The sequence below is a fragment of the Lutzomyia longipalpis genome, chromosome 2, assembly GCF_024334085.1.
Source record: "Lutzomyia longipalpis isolate SR_M1_2022 chromosome 2, ASM2433408v1".
Taxonomy (NCBI): Eukaryota; Metazoa; Arthropoda; class Insecta; order Diptera; family Psychodidae; genus Lutzomyia; species Lutzomyia longipalpis.
Genome location: NC_074708.1, coordinates 3,774,032 through 3,798,327, shown reverse-complemented (window position 1 = coordinate 3,798,327; position 24,296 = coordinate 3,774,032). Strand labels below are relative to the sequence as shown.

General features: G+C 37.1%; 2 protein-coding genes across 2 annotated transcripts in view; one reads left to right on the top strand and one right to left on the bottom strand.

Annotated features, from left to right (window-relative positions):
- The window catches only part of LOC129788678 (protein artichoke), a 34,920-nt gene extending 13,062 nt beyond the window's left edge, over positions 1 to 21,858 (bottom strand). Inside the window, 2 exon segments of the mRNA XM_055824921.1 lie at positions 3,375 to 3,886; positions 21,389 to 21,858. Of these exon segments, the coding sequence (XP_055680896.1) occupies positions 3,375 to 3,573 (199 nt within the window). The 5' untranslated portion in view covers positions 3,574 to 3,886; positions 21,389 to 21,858.
- LOC129788679 (uncharacterized) lies at positions 73 to 3,226 on the top strand. The gene is made up of 2 exons (XM_055824922.1): positions 73 to 346; positions 417 to 3,226. Exon 2 carries the CDS (start codon positions 722 to 724, stop codon positions 3,098 to 3,100), a length of 2,379 nt encoding a protein of 792 aa, XP_055680897.1. The 5' UTR covers positions 73 to 346; positions 417 to 721; the 3' UTR covers positions 3,101 to 3,226.
- Positions 21,859 to 24,296: the final 2,438 nt, after the last annotated feature.

Below are 24,296 nucleotides of genomic sequence, written 5' to 3'. Positions count from 1 at the left end.
AACATGTTTATGTGCATTTCATGGGGATGGTGGCGGCAGCAAACGAGGTGAATTTATGCGCCTCTGGATCCGCGCCAAAGGCACATTTCGGCACGAATCGGGAATGGTCGCGTGCCACCTATCAACGGTCAAAAACCTGTCAAATAGTCTCCCAAAAAGCGCGCAATAGACACCACATGCACGCCAACTCAGTGACGAATAATTCTCAATTCTTTTATTAATTTCTTTATATTTCCTGTAATTTTGAATAAATATTGAAGTTGTGAAGTGGAAGGAGATTTTATCAATGCGCGAAATCCGGTCGCTTCGACCCGGAAGCCCCAACTAACGCCCTATATATCTCCAGGTACGTCCACCTCACCTTCCATTGGTCGCTTCGACCCGGAAGCCCCAACTAACGCCCTATATATCTCCAGGTACGTCCACCTCACCTTCCATTGGTCCTTCGAGGGACAGAATACAACGGTATTCTGAACGGACAGCGCCACCCTTGGCCATCATCATTCCCGGACATCGCATCGGCGTTTCCGGACAGCTATCGAAATTTGCTCCCGGCCAGCGTAGCATCGTGCCTACCCTGCCAAATCCCTCTGCATTCAATCACTCCTGGTCACCGCATCGGCGTGTCTGGGGACGTTAGTGATTCTCACTCATCTGGCCTGAAGAACATCGGTTATCCCGGCCAGCCATTTTGTACCACGCCTGAACATAACCTCACAAAATGTCTCAGGAAACTGAAATGCTCCTTGCGCAAGCGCAGTCACTACACACAACAGTGAAAGCCCTCAAGGACATGGCTCTCAACGGAGAGTTTCTATGCGAGCTCGAGGCCAAGCTGCAATGTCTGCAGGGATGGCAACAACGTTTTTCTGCAACATTCGCAAGCGCTCAGCAAACACTCAAAACTCGTGAGCAACACGATAAAGCTCAACAAACATTCAAATCGTTCTGGGATCTTACTTCAGAGACAGAGTACGATCTTCGGCTGTGGATGTCCCGGACAAATCAATATCTCGCAAATATCAAATCAGAGGCAGGAGGAGGCAGACAAGATTCTGTCATCAACGCGATGAAGGAGCTTGTGAGTGCGATGCAAGGTCAATCTCGTTCAAAGGTGAAGCTGCCCCAATTGCAAATTCCCTCGTTCTCCGGAAAATACACGGAGTGGCAGTCATTCTCAGACAGCTTCGTGTCAACAATTCACACAAACAGAGATCTCAGTGCTGTGGACAAATTCACATACTTGAAAGCAGCTCTCACCGGAAATGCAGCGAGCGCGCTGAAGCATCTACCCGTATCTGAGGCCAATTACGCAGAAGCTTGGTCAATTTTGCAAAACAGATTCAACAAACCAAGTTCCATTGTTGCTGAATTCGTCACGACTTTTCATGCGCAGCCACATCTTCCGCACCCAGACGCCGGGAAGCTCCGTGGAATGTTCAATACTTTCGAGGAAGTTACGCACGGACTCAAAGCAATGGAGCAATTGCATCACGATCCCTTCATGATCCACTCTGCCTTGCAGATGGTGGACCCCGAAACGCGAACTCTGTGGTACCGGGAGACCACGGAGAAGCCCCAAGTCACGTGGGCACAATTTTGTGAGTTTTTGGCAAAACGATGCGATTCACTGGAATTGGGCGCGGCCTCGGATTCTGCACATGCACCGGCAAATGCAATCCAGCCCCCCAAAGAGTCCGCAAAGAAGAACACAAATTCTTTAGTGACTTTCAACCAGGAAGGGCAGGGGTCACTGGCATGTGATTTCTGTCAGCAATTGCACAAGACACATCGGTGTCCAACGTTCTTGTCCAAAATCCCAGCCGAACGCTACAGCACCGTGGCCAATCTCAAGCTCTGTTGGAATTGCCTGCGCCCAAATCATTTTCTGAAAGATTGTTCATCTGGAGGATGTCGTCAGTGTGGACAGAGACACAACACACTTCTTCACGATGCATTCCAAGGAAACATGAACTTTGAGGTTAGCGGACAACAAAATGAAAACAATCCAAGCAGCAATCTGTGTGCATCCAACCCAAGCAGCAATCAAACCACACAGAATTCGCTTTCATTCTCGACAATGGTCTCACAGGATCTGACATCTTTGGCTGCAAATCAATCCCATCAAGTGCTTCTGCCCACAGTGCAAGTTTTGGTGGCAGATTTGTGGGGGAATCAACATCGATGCCGTGCCCTCATTGATTCTTGCAGTCAACCAAATTGCATTTCTCGCAATCTTGCTCAGAAATTGGCGCTCCCTAAAAAGAATTCTGGGCAAAATATCAATGGTTTGGGAATGTCTGGGGTGACATCTTCTCAAACGGTGGACATATCGCTGCAATCACATTGTTCACCATTCTCTATGGGTATTGAATGTTCCGTGTTGGAGAGAATCACTGGAAATCAGCCATCAACAATGATCAATCGTGACGCATTGGTCATTCCTCACGACATCCAACTGGCTGATCCCGACTTCTACAAGCCGGGCAGTATCGATCTTCTCCTGGGATCGGAAGTTTTTGCGAAGGCTGTCCGCTCAAATCATCGCAGTGGAAGCCCAATGTTTCTTGACACGGCATTTGGATTTGTCGTCATCGGAGATTGTCCAGGCACAGCACAGACGACAGTCCACAGTCACATGGCCACTAGTCTTTGTGTGACGCAGCCTTGGGACAAACAAGCATCAGAATTGAATTCCGTCTGGCCCATCAACACGAATAGCATGAGTCAACGCAGGTTCAACTCCAGCGAGCAGCGATGTGAGTATCAAAACATCCCTCGTACCACAAATTATCTTTCCCACGTACATCTGCCTGCGCGAGATCGTCTCCATCATCAGGGGAACTCCAAGGAGATTGCGAAAAAGAACCCTCCAGCAAAGCACAAATCCCACAGCGGCAATAACCAAGCTCGTCAGTCACGCACACATGATCATTCTTCCTGGACTCAACAGCCCCACAATTCTCTCCCCCCACGACGAGATTTATTCAGAAATCTTCATTTCTGCCCGGCCAGGATGGATCCGCGCCAAAGGCACATTTCGGCACGAATCGGGAATGGTCGCGTGCCACCTATCAACGGTCAAAAACCTGTCAAATAGTCTCCCAAAAAGCGCGCAATAGACACCACATGCACGCCAACTCAGTGACGAATAATTCTCAATTCTTTTATTAATTTCTTTATATTTCCTGTAATTTTGAATAAATATTGAAGTTGTGAAGTGGAAGGAGATTTTATCAATGCGCGAAATCCGGTCGCTTCGACCCGGAAGCCCCAACTAACGCCCTATATATCTCCAGGTACGTCCACCTCACCTTCCAGCCTCATTAAAAGGAGATTTGCACGATAACTCACAGAGCGCACGTTATACTCACCATCATCAAATTTGTAGCAAGGACACGCGGAGTTTTCGGCAAAACTGGGACACTGAATGGCTGTGTCGTTGTGAAGAGTTGCCTGATGTGTCTTCCCTGCGTGGCACAGCAGCAAAAGGACCAGCGTGTACGTGAGTGGTGTTAAACGTCTTCGGTGCCAGCTGGACGGCCCGTAGTCGTAGCCACTGCAGTCTGTCATGGTTGATTTTTCACAGGAATCTTTCTCATGAGTCAACTGCAAGAAATTCCGCCCTCATTCTTCGGTGCTGCGCTTAGGGTGGGCTCTTTTTCTGGGAGGGACTCCCCCTCTGCTTAAAATGTCACCATCCCCCTAAAGAGGCTAGCCATAGCCCCTCTGGGAGAATATATCCTCGTATATACCACGGTGGGTTCTATGTCCTTCTATGTGCGGACGCTCTTTTATTATTCACCCCGTAGTCGGTGCGTGAGCCCTTCGGTGGATCGTTGATTGCGTGCTTAGAAGCGCTGGGTGTAAATGACTCCCGAGTTGTCTGCAAATACAAATTAAATATTCAGTATATGTACACACAGAGCATTCCCGCACCCCTCGAGAGGCGAGTCAAAAATATAATATTTCTCCGAGTGGTGCACTAATAAAAAGGCGCATTTCTACTTCCATTAGAACATGAAAATGTTTTCCCTAATGACACCAGCAATTTTCACTTCGCGAATGCGATGACGAAAAGACATCAAGCGGGGGATATTTTCGTATAGCATTTCACGGTTACTTTTGCAAACATGAATAGAAGAGAGTATGTCTCAAAAAAAAAAACATAATACTGCAAAGGAAAATCCTTGGAAAATCTCACACTGCTGGCTCCTTTACCGGGTATATAGGGACCACTCCCTGTGAGGAGGAGATGTGTAATTAAATTGAGGATCAGTGTAAACAGGAAGAGAAATGTGGAGTAATAAAATTACACGCAAAACGAATGAGTGGAGCGTGTTTCACTAAAAATGGAGATTTTCTAGTTTATTGCTTGACTTCGCCTCAAGATTTGGAGTTGTTTATCAAACACTTTGTTGTTTTTTTGTCCATGATCAGAATTTTAATTAAGAACTCTGAAAATCCTTAATTGATTCTTCAAAAAAAATCCTTTTACCCTTTTTCTGTTAGAAAATTCTATGAATCTCCTACTAGAAGAAAATAAGGAAGGAAAAGCTCTCAAAAAGCTCCATCATCGTCTACTTCCTAACCACGGTCAATTTATAAAGGAAAAAAAAAGCAATATACATCCTCCTTGGGAAGATAGTTTAGGCTTTAACGACAATGTTGAACATATTACCCCGTTGAAATTCAAAAGGACAGCCTCGCTAAAAGTGGAAATGAAAAGAAAAAATATTTAAAGTCAATAAAATTTCAGCACAAAACCATAAAGATATCTCCGTGTGTAAGAGGTTCTTATGCTCCAACTATATATGTACGTTTATTCATGGTCCTCTCTCTCAGAGATTTTGGAGATTTCCTCTTGCTGGAGCCGTCTGCCACGCAAGCTGGTGGTTGATGTCATTAAAGGGAAGACTTGGAGGTTTCATGAGCAGAAGAGGCACGCAGGGTTTCGCTTTTCCTCAACACATTCATGGCGGTGAAATTGTGTTATATTTTCGGGAGGGTTGTGAGTTGGGGGGGGGATACATACATGGCAATAGGAAGGAGATGGCGCGAGACTTTATGAGGTAGCATGACTTTCATGTGGGGAAGTCACTTTGTGTGCCTTCCTACGGGAGTTCAAACACGCCAAAAAAGAAGGAGATACCATCAACCTTAAGCTACCCACACGGGTCTCTCCTTAAATTTACATCCCAGATTACTTTTGGTTGGGAAAAGAACTGACGCGCGGAGCACTGAAAATGCTTCGCGTTGACAGCGAAAAAGTGCTTTCTATGTGTAAAACGCTTTTCATATCATATCAACATTGTATATCTCTAGAAATGTTCCTTATTCTAGCAGATAGTGTGGAATAATTGAACTGCTTATTGGGATAAAGGAAAGAAATTTTCAAAGGTCAAAGAAAGCTCTTGCTGATTTTTTTTAAGAAAATTCAACAACTTTTGAATCCAATTTTTGAGTAAATCATAAGTCAGAAGAAAGCACGAAAAGCTCATGAAGATTCAGACTAATGTTGAGAAACTTTCAATTCATTTTTTCATGGTCTTGAGGATTTTCCTTTACATGAAACTTGTGGTCAAAAATCATCTTTTTAATCCAAATTAAATAGACAATTTCTTGTTAATTTTTCCTTAATTTTCTTTAACGCAAGACTGTACAAAAATCAAGACAAAAATCTTCCTGAATGTTCAATATTAAATTAAACAACATAAAAAATTCAATTCAACTGGCCCACCGTGCACTAGGAGACGGGATATTGTTGTCGCATAAATGAGCCTCTGTTGTGGGTGGCAAAAGTATGTGTATGTGTGTTTTTCGGGGGGAGGAAAATGGAATGGGTGGGTTTGTACATAACATATAAAATGACAGATGAAGACATTACATTACTATCCCCCTCATTTATTCCATTTTCATCTCATCCACGGCGGAAAACATGGAAAAAGGATAGCGTCATGCTTTAGTGAATGAATTGTCGAATTAATCATAAACATTTCTATGGTTACACAAGAATTACTTTGCCCCTGCAACAGCTCTTTTTTTACCCAACCACACATACACAGCCCATTCTTGTAACGAAGAAATTTTCCTGCTTCGCCGAAGAATTCCTACTTCGCAATTCAATTATGTATTTTGCACAGAGAAGAAGAATTGTATGTGCCAGCAGCGGGGCGAGAAAAAAAAGAGTCGTATGGTCAGAAGAAAAGGAAAATTTCTCTTCTTGGCATTCTGGAAGTTTTCAAGTCAAAAATTATTCACTAATTAAGAAATTACCACTGCTGAAGGAAACTTTTCTCACTCATTCCCGGAAAACTTAAATGCGCAACACCCTTAATCAGTTCAAGGGAGCTTTTTTTCTTCTTTCTTCTAATGAAAGCCCTGCAAGACCTTTTGCTCTTTTTCCTTGATTCTTATTTCACCACACACACGTATGAAGGAAAATCTAACTGACTCGCAGGGATGGTGGTGCCAGGGAGGAGGCTATACCTTTTAAAAGTTGAATTTATTGTACCAAAAGGAGAAAAGCAAAGTGCACGTCAATGTTCAATTCAATGGAAACATTTTTGCAAGCACGATTCTCAATGGAAAATTCTCTTCAATGCATTCCTTGCATTCGACACTGGCAATTTTCCAACAATATCAATTTACAACTTTTTCCTGTTTCCCAAAACATGTCTCACACTTCTTGCCCGTAAGCTCAAATATTATAACGTTCAATTCATGCTGTCAATATAAATTTTTGGTTTCAATGCAAAAACATGTCCTCTTTACACATATCAACAGCGATACGACATTTTATTCGTGTCAATGAGAATTTTGTCTTGAAGAAAAAGGAATTATGAGAAGGTTTATTTTTCTTTTTCAAATTATTTCAGAATTTGAAGAATTTTCTTAAGAATGTTTAAAATTCTTAATTGTAATAATTTATTTCTATCCCAAGGAACTAGAGCTTGATTAAAACTTTATTTTACATGTTTCCCAAATAAATCGTTTAATTTGTCTGCAATTAAATTTGTCGTCTTGACTATAAATTCTATTGCTGGTGTACTTTAGAAAGTTAAACTTATCTTCTTCTAGGGGAGAATGGAATAAATCTAACCGTTTTAGCTTTTCTTCATAAACCAAAAGATTTTTCTTATTACTTAATAATCTTTTCCATGTTATTAACTCTTTTAAATAAAATATCTTTGAACTGAATTAAAATTTAAATAATAATCGTCAAAAAAAGAAAAAGTAAAATTGACTGCAAGATACCCAATTTGGGCAAATCTTCCCTAACCAAAAAGAAAACTAATAGCATCCCAAACACGCTTCTCTCCCCCACATCGTCTACCTTGAAGCCACGTACTTGCAATCTCTGCAAAATCTTCTGCATTGTGTTCTGGAAGTAATCTGGAGGAATTAGTGCGAATATGGGTGAATTTGCAGTGAAATTGCCAAGGAAAACACAAAATTCAAATGTTGAGATGAATCAGGATGGAGTACAAGAAGTCCTGCATAATAATTGAGGCTCTATAGTGGTTGTGGGAGAAGTTTTGTGGAAAAGTATAATTTTCTTCCTGTGATAGTTTGGACTTTGTTAAACTATATCTTTTAATGAACTTTTCAAGAAATTTCACAAAAATATAGTGTCTGTTTCATTCATGTTTTCCTTTTTTCTTACTTAAATTAAATTTGAGGAATATTTCAGGAAAATTGTGTGAAAAGCTCTGTGGGGAATTTTATTAATTATTCAATTGAATATTAACACGTTTGCTGCTAAGTACATCAACATTGGTGGTAAATATATATGTCATAGTTTAAATTAAAATGTTTATTTGGAATTTTCCATTTATATTGCCCTCATATTAATATTTTCCACCTCTACTTAATCAAGTTTGATCATTATTCCATTCAAATAAATGCTTTGACACGCTCTAATGTTTGTTTTACCGACACAGCTCACATAATTGTACATAAAATGCCATACTGTTTCCACTAAACATTGTGTTGCAAATTCATGTGCGCTTCCTGCTGCTTCCTGCTCTTCCATATTTAGAGCTTTTGTGCTTGCAAACTGTGATTTTCAAGGTTGAGAGAGTGATGAGAGCTTTTTCCAAGGCTACATCTGACGCATTTACTTCATAGAATTTTCTTGTTTGGAAAACTTTGAAGGATGCAGTTTGAAAATTTTTCTACACAACACTATGTACAGTACATGTAGGAAACTATATATCAACAAAAAAATATATGAACAGCAAGAAAGCTCAGCCAATTTTCTAGAGAGATAAAATCCTTTTTTTTTCTTGAAGCACAAGGATATCTGGTATAGAGAAACTCTCGAAAAGAGGATGATTCATTGACAACATTATACCTCATTATTGGACGGATAGGACAAAAGAGACAATGTGCGAAAAGTAGATTATGTTGGTGAGTAAATGAGCAGTAAGACGAAGGAGATTTGGCAGCTAATAATGCCAATCACGTATTAGGAGGAAGTTCCTTAAATCTTGGAGATGCCACAGTGCATAAATTAAGTACATATACAACATATACTCAATGCATTTATTGTTGAGTAACATAAATCCCCGTTGACATCCCCATTGGGAGAAGTTGCTCTTTGTATATACGAGGAGAAAACGAGAAAGGAGCTTCCGGGTTACAGCTGAGGAATTCTCCTGAAAGGGCTTACAGAAGCGAAACGGAGGGATAACTTAATTTTATCCGTACGATGTGTGGACCAAGGATATTCACTAGGATAATAATATCCTTGTGTGTGTATGGTAAAGAGGCTTGAGGTGGAATTTCAGGCAATTGATGAAGTTATACTCTTGTGGTTATAGAGCTTCCCTTATTTTTTCCCGCAGCCTCAAACCTTCCCAACGTTTTGCTAAAGTGATCAGCAATCAATGTAATCCTCTTCGAATTTATGTCCGTTTTAACATTTCCTCTGCTCTTTTTTGTGCTATTTTCCCTCTCACACAATTTTCAAGCTCACCCACAACTTCCTCTGTATCAGTGAGGAAAATCCGATCATTTTCTAAAGACTGAACTATGGTAATAATGTTCAACTTCCTCTTTTCCCGAAAGGATTTTCCTCTCGCAAGGGCTTGGAGAGAGCTCAGCAAGTGCAAATAAATACCATAACGTACATGGAGATGTTCCCCAACGCATATGTGAACCGTATTGTAGGGAAAATTTCCCATTATTTGGTACTTTATTTAGTTGGAGCTGGAACCCGGTGTGTGTGGGCAAAATTTGGGGAATCGTTGAAGGGAAAAAGCTCCCTTATGGGCAAGTTCCATTGAAAAAAAGACCAATCCACCCTTCGTTTGGAAATTTTCAAGGATTGATGGGATGTATTTGAAAATATTTCGTAAAATGCTCACAAAGCGAGGCCAATTGAAGTGCAAAATATTGAAGGAGACAATCCTTAAATGGGAGGAAGAAGGAGGAGTTGTCTCCTCTAAAAAAGGGGTTTATTTATGGATTTTTTTTTCAACTTCATCAGCAATATTTGCACATTATACCCCATCCGCTATTTTTTTTCATACCGAGGACATACCATACAGCGTTGAAAAGTGTCTTGGAGACATTTAGGGGGAGCACCCTCTTTTTCCGGAAGGATGACAGAAAAGAATTCAGCAGAGGATATATAATTTGATCCATTCTATGCCCTTCCACACCCATAAAATACTTCCTGCTTTCAACTGAAAAATTTTTCAACCCATTCGACCTACAATCGAACTCCAGGCTCTTCCTCACCCCAAGCAAAATCATTTTGCACCAATCCTTTTGCCAACATCAATTTTGGGATATTTTCCCAAGTGGATGCTCCTTCATTTTCATACAAGAATTTGACCGGCTAACCCAGAAATGTTGAATGGCAAATTTACACAGTGTGGCATTGCAAATCCCATCGGGATTGTCAACTATCTTCATTGCATTTCCGATTTTTCCTCTAAAAAGGAGGAAGTGGGGGGACTTTTCCCCGTTAGTTCTGCACCAATAAGAGATTAATTTAAGACTTAAAAATAGATACTTTTCCTTGAACTTTGAATGCTTTTCACGTCTTCTTTTTCTAAAGGAAATTTGCCTTTAAGGTGTTATAAAATAATTTACATAAATTTCCGCATATCGAAAATAAATTACGTTACGTGTAAAAATATTCCCAAACACAGGGAATTTGATAAAAATAAATTATTCATTCATTCATTACGATGAATGAACACAGAAAAGGTAAAAGTCCGAAATATGACCGAAATAAAAAAGGATTTAAAAGTTATTTTTTCTTTAAATTATTTTCAGTTAAATAAAAGCTTTAAATATACAGTCGTGACCTCGTGGTAGGACCGTCGTTAAAATGACTTCTCCGCGGTAAAACGGCTTCAGAATGAGGAATTTTGCCTTCGCAGTGGGACAATTAGTATCCTACCTTTCCAATAGTACTAATTGTCTCACTGCGAAGGCAAAATTCTTCATTCTGAAGCCGTTTTACCGCGGAGAAGTCATTTTGACGACGGTCCTACCACGAGGTCACGACTGTATTTATTTTGGCTTTCCATTATTTAATGTTATTTTGAAAATTCCATTAAGCTTCAAAAGAGCTTTTTTTATTATTTTCAGAGACCACAAATTAAAACACCATTTTATTGTTAATCGGATTACATCCCATACATATCATCGCTACCTATGTACCTACATATTTTCATATAAATATAATATATTTTAATATGATAAAATGTTGAAGATTATTGCAACCAACGCGAGTGAATAAAAAAAACCCATTTGAAAGGTAAAATATTTTTCAGACTTCTTGGCACATTGCTTTGCCAAATACTTTCATTGCATTTTAAATTTAATTTCTTCACCGCGTTTATCATTTTACAAAACACACCTCCATTCACATTTTTCGCTCCGTTATATATCCTGGCACATTGTGGAACCTTTCCAAAATATCTGAATGATTTATTTGCCAAGGAGTCTTTTCGTGGGCAATTTATTTAAACAAGTTTTGCTCGTTTTACCCTGCCCTGATCCAATTGCCAGGATTTTCAATTTATCCTGCCACGGGATTCTCATGGTTGTTAAACGAATCATATAAAGGGAATTTAAATCAGAGAATTTTACAATTTATGTTGGATTTTAATGATTCATGCGAATGGATTGTTTCAAATTATTTAGAAAGAGTTTATTTGATTCTGTATGGGAAAATTCCTCATTAAAGGAAATGATTGGAATAAAGGATAAAAAAGAATAAGAAATCCTTAAAGAGACATCCTTTTTATCGCAAAATAATTCTTCGTAGAACAGAATCTCAATCTCAATCAAAACAGCTCTCAATTCGTTTATTTTCGCAATATTTTCCTTTTCATTGAGCTTTTTTTGAGGCGAAACTAAAACTACCATACCTACATACATTTTTCTCGTTAAGTAAACGGCATCGCTCTTTTATATTTTTCCCAATTAACATTCACATAACGCTTAATTGTTTGTTTTTTGTTGGTTCACTGAAATGGAGTTTCATCACAAAAGAATACCCAATAAATATGGGAGATTTTCACGTTTTTTTTTAACAGCTTCTGCCTCACAATTTTTAATTGGATTTTCTACTTTATTTACTTCCGATTAACGAAACTACCAGAGTGGGGATATACCTACCTATGTTGGAAATATTGAAAATGGAAAAATTGCTTTTATTCAATTTGACTTAATCCCAATTGTTTAGTTTTGAAAATGCGAAATCACTTCTCAAATGCTCTTTTCCACCACAGAACATTCAGCCATCAGTGTGAGGATAAAAGCACAAACAATTTTACAGGGATAATCTCATTTATTGCAATAATTGAGTGCACGGGACTAAATTTAATGAAGGGACTTCCGTACGATGGAAGTTCTCTTTCACAATTTAATTAGGTTTAATCGCCCTTGTTACCTCTGCACACGCTTTAGGTGAAATAATATATCACTGTGTGAGGATGAGGAAGAAATTCCAACCCATCGCACATCGTAAGTCTCGGGCCAGACACCGAGGGGTTTTGCCTTTAATAATACCATTTCGCTGTACGACAAACATGATGAGAATTTTTATGTGTTTATAATATGAGGGGGCTCGTGGATATAAATTCCCGCCTGGTGGAAGAGCGGAAGTTATATAGAGATGAATTGAACAGAATGTACGCCTTTTGTATTAATCTCATAATTGCTTCCACCCATTTCTTACATTTTTTTTTCTTTTGCTTTTTTTCCCCACAACTCTTGGCACAATATACATATACTTCCTCTTCCGAGTGAGTGGGGAAGAGATAAATGTCCCAAAGTATAAGATGGTGGTGAAGAAAACACCATAAATTCTTCACAATCATAAGCTGCCAGAATTCAATTTTCTTTCTTTTTTTGCAATAATATTTATGGAATGAAATGTAAAATATATATTTTGTGGAGGAAAAACAATTCGCTGGCTGTGGCGAAAGAGGTCGAAATTTTCGGTTGGAAAATATGGAAAATATGGAACGATATAATTCAATTAAATCATAATTGAGTCAGAGAATTTATAATTCATTCAACTGACGATTTATTGTCTCTGTGCGAACCGCGTGATTAAAAATAAAACACTGGAAACGTCAGAGCTTTACTTTTTAAAGGAATTACATAATTTAATAAGGGGGCTGCTGATCTTTTTTTAAAGGAAAATTTAAGAACTTTTGAGGTCTATTTTTGAGTAAATCATAAATCAGAAGAAAGCGAAAAAAAATTCTGAAGATTAAAAATAATATGGAGGTGCTTTCAATTTATTTTTCAACATTCTAAGATTTTTCTTTAGGCTGAAAATTAAGTTTTTAAATTCTTAAAATTCCAATTCCTACTAAAATATCCACTGAATTATTAAAAACTTCAATCCCTTTGTAAGCACAAAAAGTAAGAAATCTTGACCCAGAATCTGTCTCAATTGCGAAATCAATACATTGTTATACTTTCTCTTGATGTTTTTTTTTTGCTACTTCTATACCTTCTATTCTTTTTCCCAATCAATTTCTGTGTACTTAACAGTTTCTCTGACTTCATGAAATTTTGATAAGCACGCGTGGTAAAGCGAGGAAAGGAGAATATATAGAACGTTATATGGGGAAAAAGCAAAAGTGGTTAATTGAAAGCTCCACCCACCCCATTTCTCAATTCATTTGGCTCTGCACAAATGATTACATCAGCTACGAGGACGTGGGATTTACAGTGGTGGCACGTTGTATTACTTCCTCTTAATTTTCATTTTTTTTTTGCCAATTGTTTTGGGACTTTTCCGAGATGGTGGAAAATTCGGATTTTTTATGAAAAAAATTAACTAAGGAATGGTTGAATAAATATGGAAACTCAAAGGATATATGAGCGGTTTTTAGTCAATTTGTAAGCTAGAATCAAAAAAATTTTGCATTCTTTCAAAAAACAAACAATTGTTGCAACAAACAATTTTTCAATGATTCTTTTAATGAATTAAGATAAAATCTCTCATTCTGCTAGATCTAAATCAAATTTAACTATTAGGGGAACGTGGCCCAATTCGGACCACCGCCCAATTGCGACCGCCCCTTTTTCTCGTAAATGACGAAATATTATAAAATTAGTTTCACTACATTATGAAGATATTATAGTAAGGTAATGTTAGCGCCTAAAATAAATTAATTTGGTACACAACAGGGCAAATTAAAAATCAAAATTCATTTTCAGCACTTTGCCGACATTTTCTGATTTTAGAAACTAAGTTGATATGAGTTTTTTTCTCACTATTATGTCTCAAATTATGCCGCGTTTCTGTAGCTGAGTGGGTCTAGTTTATTACTTGATTTACAATTTTTTGAAAGATTTTAGGTATATTAAATAATTAAGTGAAAATGTTATACATGCAGAATGGTCTAATTGCGACCCCCAAAATGTTTCAATTCGGACCGTATATTTCCACCACTCACCACGGTAAAGCTGTCGCGCGTGCGTGTAGTAGTGTAGAAGTGTCTTTCTCACACAGACCGCGCTGTGTTTTAATTTCGGGAAAATCAATATTTTTTCACGTTTATTGAAAGTTTTTTCGCAGTGAAAATGTTCCTAAAGCCAAAGGGGAGTGTAGTTAGTGTAATTCACGCATTCCTCAGAAGAATTTTCGTGGATTTTCTGCGAATTACGTCAGTGAGTGCGCAATTGTCGGTGTGTGTGAATGTGTGTAGTCACCTCAAGGGCGAAATGTCAAAACAAATGTGGGGAAAAAAGAAAATAAATTCTTGATTTTCCGGCTTTTCCGGGTAATTCATGGTGTTTTTCCTATTTATAGTAGTGATAAAAGTGATCTGCTAGTGAAAAACCCACAAATTACGTCAAAAACAGGGGGTCGCAATTGGAACACTCGGGGGGTCGCAATTAGAACACCATGGTGAAAAAGTGCAATTTTAGCAACTTTTTTTAATTCCATTATTACTCAGAACAGGTAAGAGTTAGAAGGTTTGCATCTATAGAACAAAGTTAGCCTATTAAATGACCTTTCCAATGGTACCAAACTTGGAAAGATTTAATTCATTTTAATATGACTTTTTTCAATCCTTCTGAAACAGAATTTAGGGGGTCCGAATTGGGCCACGTTCCCCTAGCTATTTTCCTTGTTTTTCCAGCCTCTTGGAAAAATTTCATTCACCTCTAAATTTAACAACTAAAAAGATCAAAGAGCATGGGAAACGTTTCAAACGTTTAAAGTAAAAAAAAAACTTGAAAGCCGCAATTCAACGAGGTCCAACTGTATCGGTGAAAAAAGAGGCAATGCCAAGGAAAAGATTATATAGGTATGGGAAAATGTTGTAAAAAAAAGCACCATAGCACGAACATAATTAACCAATGTGTGTGTGTACCATAAGGGAGTTCACCTCACTTCCGGAAATTATTTGTAAATGTTTCAGCATTTGGGGTGTGCACGTTGTTGCTATTTTTTTTTATGTCGTATTTCAATGTGGACTAACAAGAGAGATTTTCCCAGAGAGTGGTGGTGGGTATATTGGGGTACAAAATGCAATTTCCATTGCTTGTTGTTTGTTCTCGCATTTTGCCATTCTTCTCTGGTCACTGAGTGTTAAATATTACCATTTGGGTATCCTCCAAAATCCTATGTGAGTGGTGGTTGGGTGTTCCATGTGAATTGGTAACGAGGAAAAGAACATCCCGAAATCCATCAACATGCATATAGGGCTAATTTAATGTTTACGAAGAAGGAAAAAATAGGCCAACATTTGAGTGGAAAAACAACGACTCTCAAAATTCTATTAAATTTTTAGGTAGAGAATTTAAGCAAAAAAAAGAAGGATTCAAAGGATTGAACAAACTCTACATTTTGGATTAAATTCATAAACCAGAAAGCTGGAGAAAAATCCCCGCGTACAAAACATGTACATTATATCTATGTAGGTAGATGGAATTTCACACGGTTTGCATTACATTTGAGGTTTATTCATGGATTTATTTTTCAATCATCTGATTAAACATTCATATTTTCGAAAATATGTTTATTACCAACATTTATGTATCCAATATTAAACTTTCACAAAAACCCCCGCACTGAAATCATAATGTTTTGTAAACATTGATACTCAAAGCTAATTGATTGCAAATGCTCCAGCATATTAATTTATATATTGATAGGTATCCTACCAATTTTTTTTTTGTAATTTACTTTTTAATTATAAACAAATACAACCATAATTAAGCGATAAATACAAATTTTATTATGGCGCTGAATGAAATAAAAAACTCTGCAAAAACTTTACAAAATAAATATTTAACTTGTAGCAGGAGTCTACCCTATATGTTCTTGCGGAATTGAAATTACTTGGAAAACTTTTCGTTCAAGTAGCTTGAGATTTTCTTTTTTATTGTGGAAATGTTTCATTTTAAAGTAGGGGAATATGGGGTAGTTTGGTGAATTTTTAGAGGAATCTTTAGTGCTATTTTGTAGGAAATTTATTTGAAGAAAAATTAGAAATTCTTTCGTTGTTCTAAACCCTTTCAGTGAGCAAATTACGCCAAATTCTTTAAATATTTTGAGGAAGACAAAACATATTTAACGTCTGTTTAAACACTGAACCAAAACATTAATTTCTATTAAATTAAATTTTGTATTAAGAGCAAAAGAAATCAACCAAGAAATGACAAAATTTCTTCTCCACAACATTACATAAATAAGCTCTTTTATGATTTTTCATTTCTTGCAGAAAATTACTTAACGGTTCTAAAGGTACATAGAATTACCAACTGTAGATTGAACATAATCCCTAATTTAGTAAACATTGCATAAGAAAATAATTCTATTTTATATACTTTATGCGAAGGGTTCGTGTAAGTAGCATGTTTAAGAGGGAATCAAGTTAATTCTCCTAAAGAGAAACAATGAAGGTAATTAGGCAAATTACAGGATATGGAAAACCCATAAGACCTCAATTGATTTTCTCAGTAATTCCATGTGTGTGTATGGTAAATACAAACAGCAATTTGTTTTTGAAACAATTTACTTTGACTAAAGCCTTTGCATTTGGGGGAGACACACACGGAGGAAGTTTGTTATGGAAAACATCACAAATATAAGGAAAATCTTATTTAAGGCTCATCACTATTGAAAATATACGACATGTGCGAGGAAAAATAAGAGAGAGATAAATCCAGGAATTACGACGCACAAAAATGACAAGATGGAAATATCGGGGAGGGGGGGGGGTGAGGAAAAAATATGATAAGAAAATCCCTTTTCTCCAGGAACATGCCGCGTGTTCATTTTCTGACACTCGCTTGTTTAGAAAATTGTATATAATCAGAGTTGGGGAAATAAATGGTTGGAATTTATTTAATTACAGCATGGATTGTAAAATAATAACGAATTTATTTTAAGGAATTAAGTGCGAGAGAATGCGTGGGTGCGTGGGTGGGCACCATACTGAGGGGAGGACATGCTCATAAATTTAATTAAATGCATTTTGAAATAATATTTGGAATTATTTACAAGTTATATTATTGGAATTTTTTTAGCTGTGATTTTTTTTTATTGGATTCCCATGTGCAAGTGACATGGGTTGGGAGGGGGTGGGGGGGGAGAACAATATGTAGGTATTTTTTTTTCAAGTGAAAAACATTGTGAAAATATTTCCCTATTTCAATGGTTATTTAACTTCATATATTTACAATAAATTAAAATATATGTATGTATACCTATAGTCAATTATATACATCTGTGCCCTTTTTGTCGCGTGAACTCTCTCTATGATATTCCATTTTAATATCGCGCAGAGAGAAACTCATGGTGTATAATTAACGATTTCCTTATGCAGAGCATGTATCGACCATTTGGTGGGTCTATTTTTGGGGCCATTTATTGTGTGCTTCAACTATAGTTGATGCGGAGAAAGGGACGCGTGGTAGTGTGAACGCATTCACATATTGGCATATGCCGCAAAGTGCTGCACTTTTCACGATGACTCTCCCAATGAATTGAGTGACCCTCACAGAGTGATAGCTCACGCCATTCACATCACTATAAACCTTCCCGGAATTAATTAAATTCCTGCACCCATAGTAAAAAAAAACTTCATCCAGCTTCCTCTTGTGCAATTTATTTCCAGTGAAATGCTGCATCATCAATGACATTCATTCACTGACTTGTGACGATTTCCATCTCCGACAATTCTTAATATTGCTACATAATATTCAAAAGGGTTTATGTGTTGAAAAATATGTTGGAGGCTTCTTCGTCAATAGTAAGCTAATTTTCTTGATGAAATGAAAGAGATATTGCGAGAGAGAGAAGCTTAATAAACACCATAAACACCTTCACATGTCTTCTTTTTGATGAACTAAATCACCAGGGGGGCTATTCACTACTAATATTAGATATACTTTTGTTACTAATTTGTTGGATTAAAAGAAATTATTTTGAGGCTAAGAATTGTATGGAAAAAATTGAAAAACTAATTTTTAAACGATTGATAACTCCTTTACCTTACAATTCATTAAAATTTCTTATTCTTGTGGGGCCCTGAATAGGGGGGTGCCACAGGGCTTTGGTCAACTCCTCTAGTAACCTCAATCCTCGTAGTCCTCAAACTAAACTACAGAGCACTTTAAGCTTGCAGCCATACCCGCACAAGGCTGAGCTCCGACTAACTCTCTCTACACACATCAGCACTCTTTACCATTCTACACTCATCAGCACTCTGCCATTCTACATCTAATTACTCTCTCAGTGCTCTCCTACATTCTCTTGTGGATTCTCATATTCTCTCACCTATTTGAGGGTTTGTAACCTAGAGGCAGAAGCCATTGCCAAGGGTGGGCAGCCATTACAGTTACCGCCAATCTAAGGGTACTCACTCTATGAGCAGGTTAATATTCGCTGGATAGTGAGTCGGGCGCTACATTCTAGAAAATTGTTGGTTTATTAACACCAATCAAATTCTCTACTAAATGATTAGTTAACTTAACTGTCCAGAAGAATTTTTTATCAAATAAACAATCATAAAAAAATTTCATTTTCGTTTACTGAAACTCTTTAACAATAAATCATGCAATTTATCAGCCCTTTTTCTTTGCTAAAATGAACACTGTACAAGCAAAACTTCTCTCGCTTATACGAAACAACGCGCGAGGCTGCAAAAGGGAAGGCAATCAATCACTTTGTCATACAATTTCCTCAATAAAATATCACACTTCAAACGAAGTGAGGAAAAGTGTACTTTTACTTTTTTTTTTTGGAGCAAATGTACACACAATGTATTAGAAATAATAGCTCCCCATGAAAGACAAATAAACAAATCAATTTATGATGTTGAACTTCTCCAATAAGAACCCCCACGATATTGATTCAAAATCACTGAGAGTGGGTGGATTTACCCACAAGGAAAATTCCTTGTGGGTTTTCTGATTTTCATTGGAATTTTCACACGAAGATCTTGAATGTTATATGGGCTCAATGTATACCAATATGTTGTTTATCCAGAAATCATGAATCATAAAATACATATCATGAGATGAGATGTTTTTCTTAAGGTGCATTGTGTGTTGTCTTTAACGAAATTCCAGAGAATTCTGTTTGTTAATCTTGATATAAGAAGAACATGTAGGGGAGATTGAAAAAGGATTTAATGTATTTATTTTCTGGTTTTCCATATTATTCGTGCATTAATCCATTTAGAAATTAATACGAGGAAAGAAGAAAGCTTCGATCCCTTTGAATTGTAAATATTTATATTAATTCACTTTTAATGGGAATTATTTGTGGAAAAATTCCTATTTTGGAAAATTCTGACCACATAACCACGTATATTTATTCAAATTTCACTTTACAGAATTTACTCTAATTTTTTACGACCCCCACTGTGTATTATCTTTCTCACATTCTCACAGTTGCAATGTTAGTCGTAATGATGTGGATAAGAGAAGTGAAAACAGTCGGATGTGGAAATTGTGCAAAAGATCCCCAAGCGAATATGTGAGTGTAAATATTTAAAGAAAATTGAATCTATTTTAGTCGGGAAAAGTCTCCCCATATTGAGTACAAACTCAATTATATGAGGCACAACTTTCTCTCTTTCCTCTCTGGATTATTCTTTTCGTCTGGTGCGGTTTTCTCCTTTAAAATTTCATCATGTGGCTCCGCGCGTTCTCCGCCTCCCCCCATGGTTTCCCCATCGTATACACAAAACTACTATATGGGGTTGTGAGGTATGTATATAATATCTGAGAATTTCTCGAAATGGAAACAGTTGTTCCTCATCATTAATGCTGATGCTTCTTCGGGGGCTCTTCTTACTTTTAATAGAGTTTCTTTATAAGCTGCGAAGAAAAAATATATATAAAGAGGAAAAGGAGAACCATAAAAAGTCCACCCATGGACAATAAAATATACAAAAGCGAAAATGTTTTACTCGAAAATAGAGTAAATTTGTATATATTTCTCTGCCACTTTCTCCTTTTCATTTACTAAACAAAATAACATTCCACCAGTGCGCGCTTTTCGCCCTTTCTTCCGTGAGAACAAAATCATTCATTTATCTTTTTTTTTGCCTTTTCTTTTGCCATCTCACAGAGGAAAAACAGTCCACTGAGGGGGCAAAAAGAATTATAATAAACAGAATGTTAAAGCCAAAAACTATATCCAATTGAAATGTGTATCCAAACAGAGTCTCTAAAGGTTGTTGATTTATTACATAAACTCCCAAAGACGGAGAGAGAGAGAGAGAGGAGATCTGAAGAAATCTTAGTTCATTATACCCATTTAGTCATATTAATGAGTTAGAAATGAAGTCAAAAAAAAAACTCTGCGTCAATTCGTTTTGGGTCATTTTGGCCTATTTATGGAGATGGGTAAATTGTCTACAAGCTAGCAAAATCTTCATGGGGATTCACGACATTTTCAATTATCCCCTCTCGTTCTTTCAATTCCCACAATAAACATTAAACTGAGGGCCATAAAGTGTGTTGAGGAGATTCCTCAGGAGCCGAATATGATGGATAATGATTGCAGAAATAGATTTATGCTTTAAAATTTTACAACCAAACAAATGATGGTAGGGGACGATGAACTAAATCCGACCCTCATTATTCGATTTTAACAATTTTTTTAGAATTATTTCACAAATTGATGAATCGTTCAAATCTCTAAAGAAAATGCCCAAAATGTTGAAAAATAAAAAAAATTGTTTGGCCATTGAATGAGAAATAAAGTTTTTTCTACAATTTTTGATTAAAAAATTAACTCAAAAGTCGTTTAAAAAACCTTAAGGTGTTGATTTTATGAAAACTGTCTTAAACTGAAAACTGTCTGTGAAAATAAGAAGTAAATTTCTCATTTAAAAATAAAAAAAAATCTCTGAAAAATCGTATAGGGTCGGATTTGAGCAATTTCCCCCTAAATATTGAATGTCTTGCGAATTTAATGCACCGTGCTAAATCGCATTTTATGGGTAAACCATTTAGATTTAGAATGTTTCATATAATGCCAAATTGATCCGTTAAGATATTGCTCATTAAAAGATATTCCTGAACACATTTTTTGGAATTATGAGGACTCCAGAGAAATTCCTTGACTAACAAGAATATTTTTTAAATTATGTATTTTCCCCATTTAAAATATTTCAGTAAATTCCGATTGATCGATTTATTATTTTGTTGAAAACTCTCGGAAAATTCAATCTCATATGATTTTTTGGAAGCTCTTTCAAGAAAATGATCAGAAAAAATTTCTGAGAATAAAAAAAAAGAAATCTTAAAGTAATTCTTTTTCTCTCATAAAGTTTGCAAAATATTTTCATAATCACTCATCTGAGAGAGATTTACGCGGATGGACTTTTCAGACTTTTCACAATTCATGAAAATTAAATAAAAGCCAACACACCTGAAGTTCCTGGAATTTTCTGCACAAAGAGGCACCGCACACTTCTAGGTCAGTGGGGGAAATTATTTATCAATTTGAATCACTCCTCTGAGAGTCCTGGACACATTCACGTAATTCCACCAACACGGGTGATTAATTAAAATCGTAAATCCTCTTCTCTGGCTTTTTTACCACCACTATATTTGGTCTTGCGGATACACGAGCGCACACAACAATTAATTATCCATTTGCACAGGATAGAATTCACTAACAAATGACCAATTAATTTTCACCTTCGTTAGTGTTCTCACTTGGCGACAAATCCTCGAGAGAGGTGGTGGTTGGTACACCTTGACCCAACACCCACTCAACCCCCTTTTTTTCTGCTGCTCCTATATAGCCGACGCACACGAAAAGACAGTTTTAGGGGGCGCGCGTGGACAACAGAGTACACCTGGAGAGATCCCTTCAGTGGAAGCACATGTGCATGGGACGGGACTCCACGACAGACTGACGCACGGAATACCGTCTAGCAGATGGGTACGTCTGCATGGACCACAGATTCAGTGTGAGAAGAGAAATGCCACGGAATGTCACGGATTACCCACGCACGCGCCTGCGTGTAATCTCTACCACATTGCACACCAGTGAGAGTCTCCAAAAGGGCAAATGTGGAGACTTTAATCTCTCTCTCGCATTGTGATTTCCCCGCCATTCGCTACATAACTTTTGGAGGAACAACGGAGGACCCCCAGAATCTCTCACTGACCTTCGGCACTCATTGCACTCCTGCAATGCACTTCCCCTGCAATTTATGGATTCCCCAACAGCCGCTGAAGGTCAAGTCAGCTTCACAAAGTTTCCCACATGCAAAGATTTTCCAAAGTCCTGCGGGGAATTCTTGACATTTGGATGTTTTTTCAAAGAAAAGTCCCCACACAGAAGCTCATTGACTTGCTAAATATGTACACACGCCTGCGATGGCAAAAGCAAATATATTCTTGACCTTTTAACAAATTCAATACCTATCCACCACCCTCCAGGCAATATTCCTAAATTATGAAAATTTATCTTCCACTCTCTGTGTGCTTACTGTGCTTATCTATTCCTTATGTATTTTTCCAATGCTTCAGGACTTTGCAAATCAAACATATCTCCATGAATTGGATGATTTTGATTAATAAATGTTACAAAATGTTTTTTTTATAAAATTTACATTGTTAAAAAATAAAATTTATATATACTATACATATAAAGTATATAAATGTAAATGCAAAGTAAAATATAACGGTAAAATATATATAGCAGTATAGTATAGATTAATAAGAAAAGGGAATGTACATGGTAAGTTTCACTTACGGGCTGTGATTCTTCCTTCAGAGGCCAAGTTAAATATATGTAAATGCAAAGTTTAATAGATAGCTGCAGAGTATGGATTATTAGGAAAAGGGAATGTACTGGTAAGTTTCACTTACGGGCTGTGATTCTTCCTTCAGAGGTCAGTCCAAGTATGATATTTGATGAAGATTGAGGTGAAATGTGGCAGAAAATTCAAATGTGTCATAAATTGGGGGTGCAAACTCTGGGGAAGGCTAACTCGCGCATTGGCTGTGATTCCTGGCGCGAGTCATCCTTCTCCAGAGTTTGCACCCCCAATTTATGACACATTTGAATTTTCTGCCACATTTCACCTCAATCTTCATCAAATATCATACTTGGACTGACCTCTGAAGGAAGAATCACAGCCCGTAAGTGAAACTTACCAGTACATTCCCTTTTCCTAATAATCCATACTCTGCAGCTATCTATTAAACTTTGCATTTACATATATTTAACTTGGCCTCTGAAGGAAGAATCACAGCCCGTAAGTGAAACTTACCATGTACATTCCCTTTTCTTATTAATCTATACTATACTGCTATATATATTTTACCGTTATATTTTACTTTGCATTTACATTTATATACTTTATATGTATAGTATATATAAAGCGCCCCGCTTCGCGGGGCGCCAAAAGGTTTCTATTCTTCTTTATATTTTTATGTATTTATATACTTATATATGTATATATAAGGCGCCCCGCTTCGCGGGGCGCAGGGTGCCTATATATTCCACTATTTTTTCATATATTTGTTCATATACTTATATGTATTCAAAATTTCGACACTCATTTACAAAACCTCACATAATAAAGATCTGCCAAAAATCGGATTAGTAGAGCCCGAAATATCATATGCTAACTTTAGAACGCAATATCTCAGGAACGGCTAGATAGATTTTCTTAAATGAGCTATCGTTGGAAAGGTCTTGATATAAGCTATAACATACAGAAGTTTAATCAAAATTTATGATCCAGTTTTCGAAAAGTTCGAGTTTGAAATTTTCGAAAATTTTGTTTTTGATTTTAGTGCCTCTTGCGGTCATTTCTCGAAGTTGCAATGTTCTAGATATTTATAGGGTTTCACGAAACCTTTCATTTGCGCTTGAGTTGATCAAAATCGGACAAATAGAACTCGAGATATTTAAAGCTAACTTTGGAAGGCTATATCTCAGGAACGGCGACATAGATTTTCTTCATTTTTGGCATGGAGCTAGATAATATAGTCAGCTACAACATACTAAAATTTCATCCAAATCTATCGTTCAGTTTCCGAGATATTCATCGAAAACTAATCGTAAATTTTGTTTTTGATTTTTGGCCCCCTAGTGGTCACTTTTGAAACTTTTGATGTTCTGGAGAGTTGTAGGGTTTGTTGAGAGCTTTCATTTGACCCCGAGTTGATCAAAATCGGTCAAGCCGTTCTCGAGTTATGACAAATTTTCGATGAAAATTTATGACAGCCATATAGGCTAAACCGCTTGACCGATTTTCAAAAATGAGGTATCGTTGGAAAGGTCTTAATGGCCCCTACAACATATCAAAATTTCA

Coding starts and splice junctions, on each gene's coding strand:
- LOC129788679 (XM_055824922.1), top strand. CDS start 722: ATGTCTCAGGAAACTGAAATGCTCCTTGCGCAAGCGCAGTCACTACAC.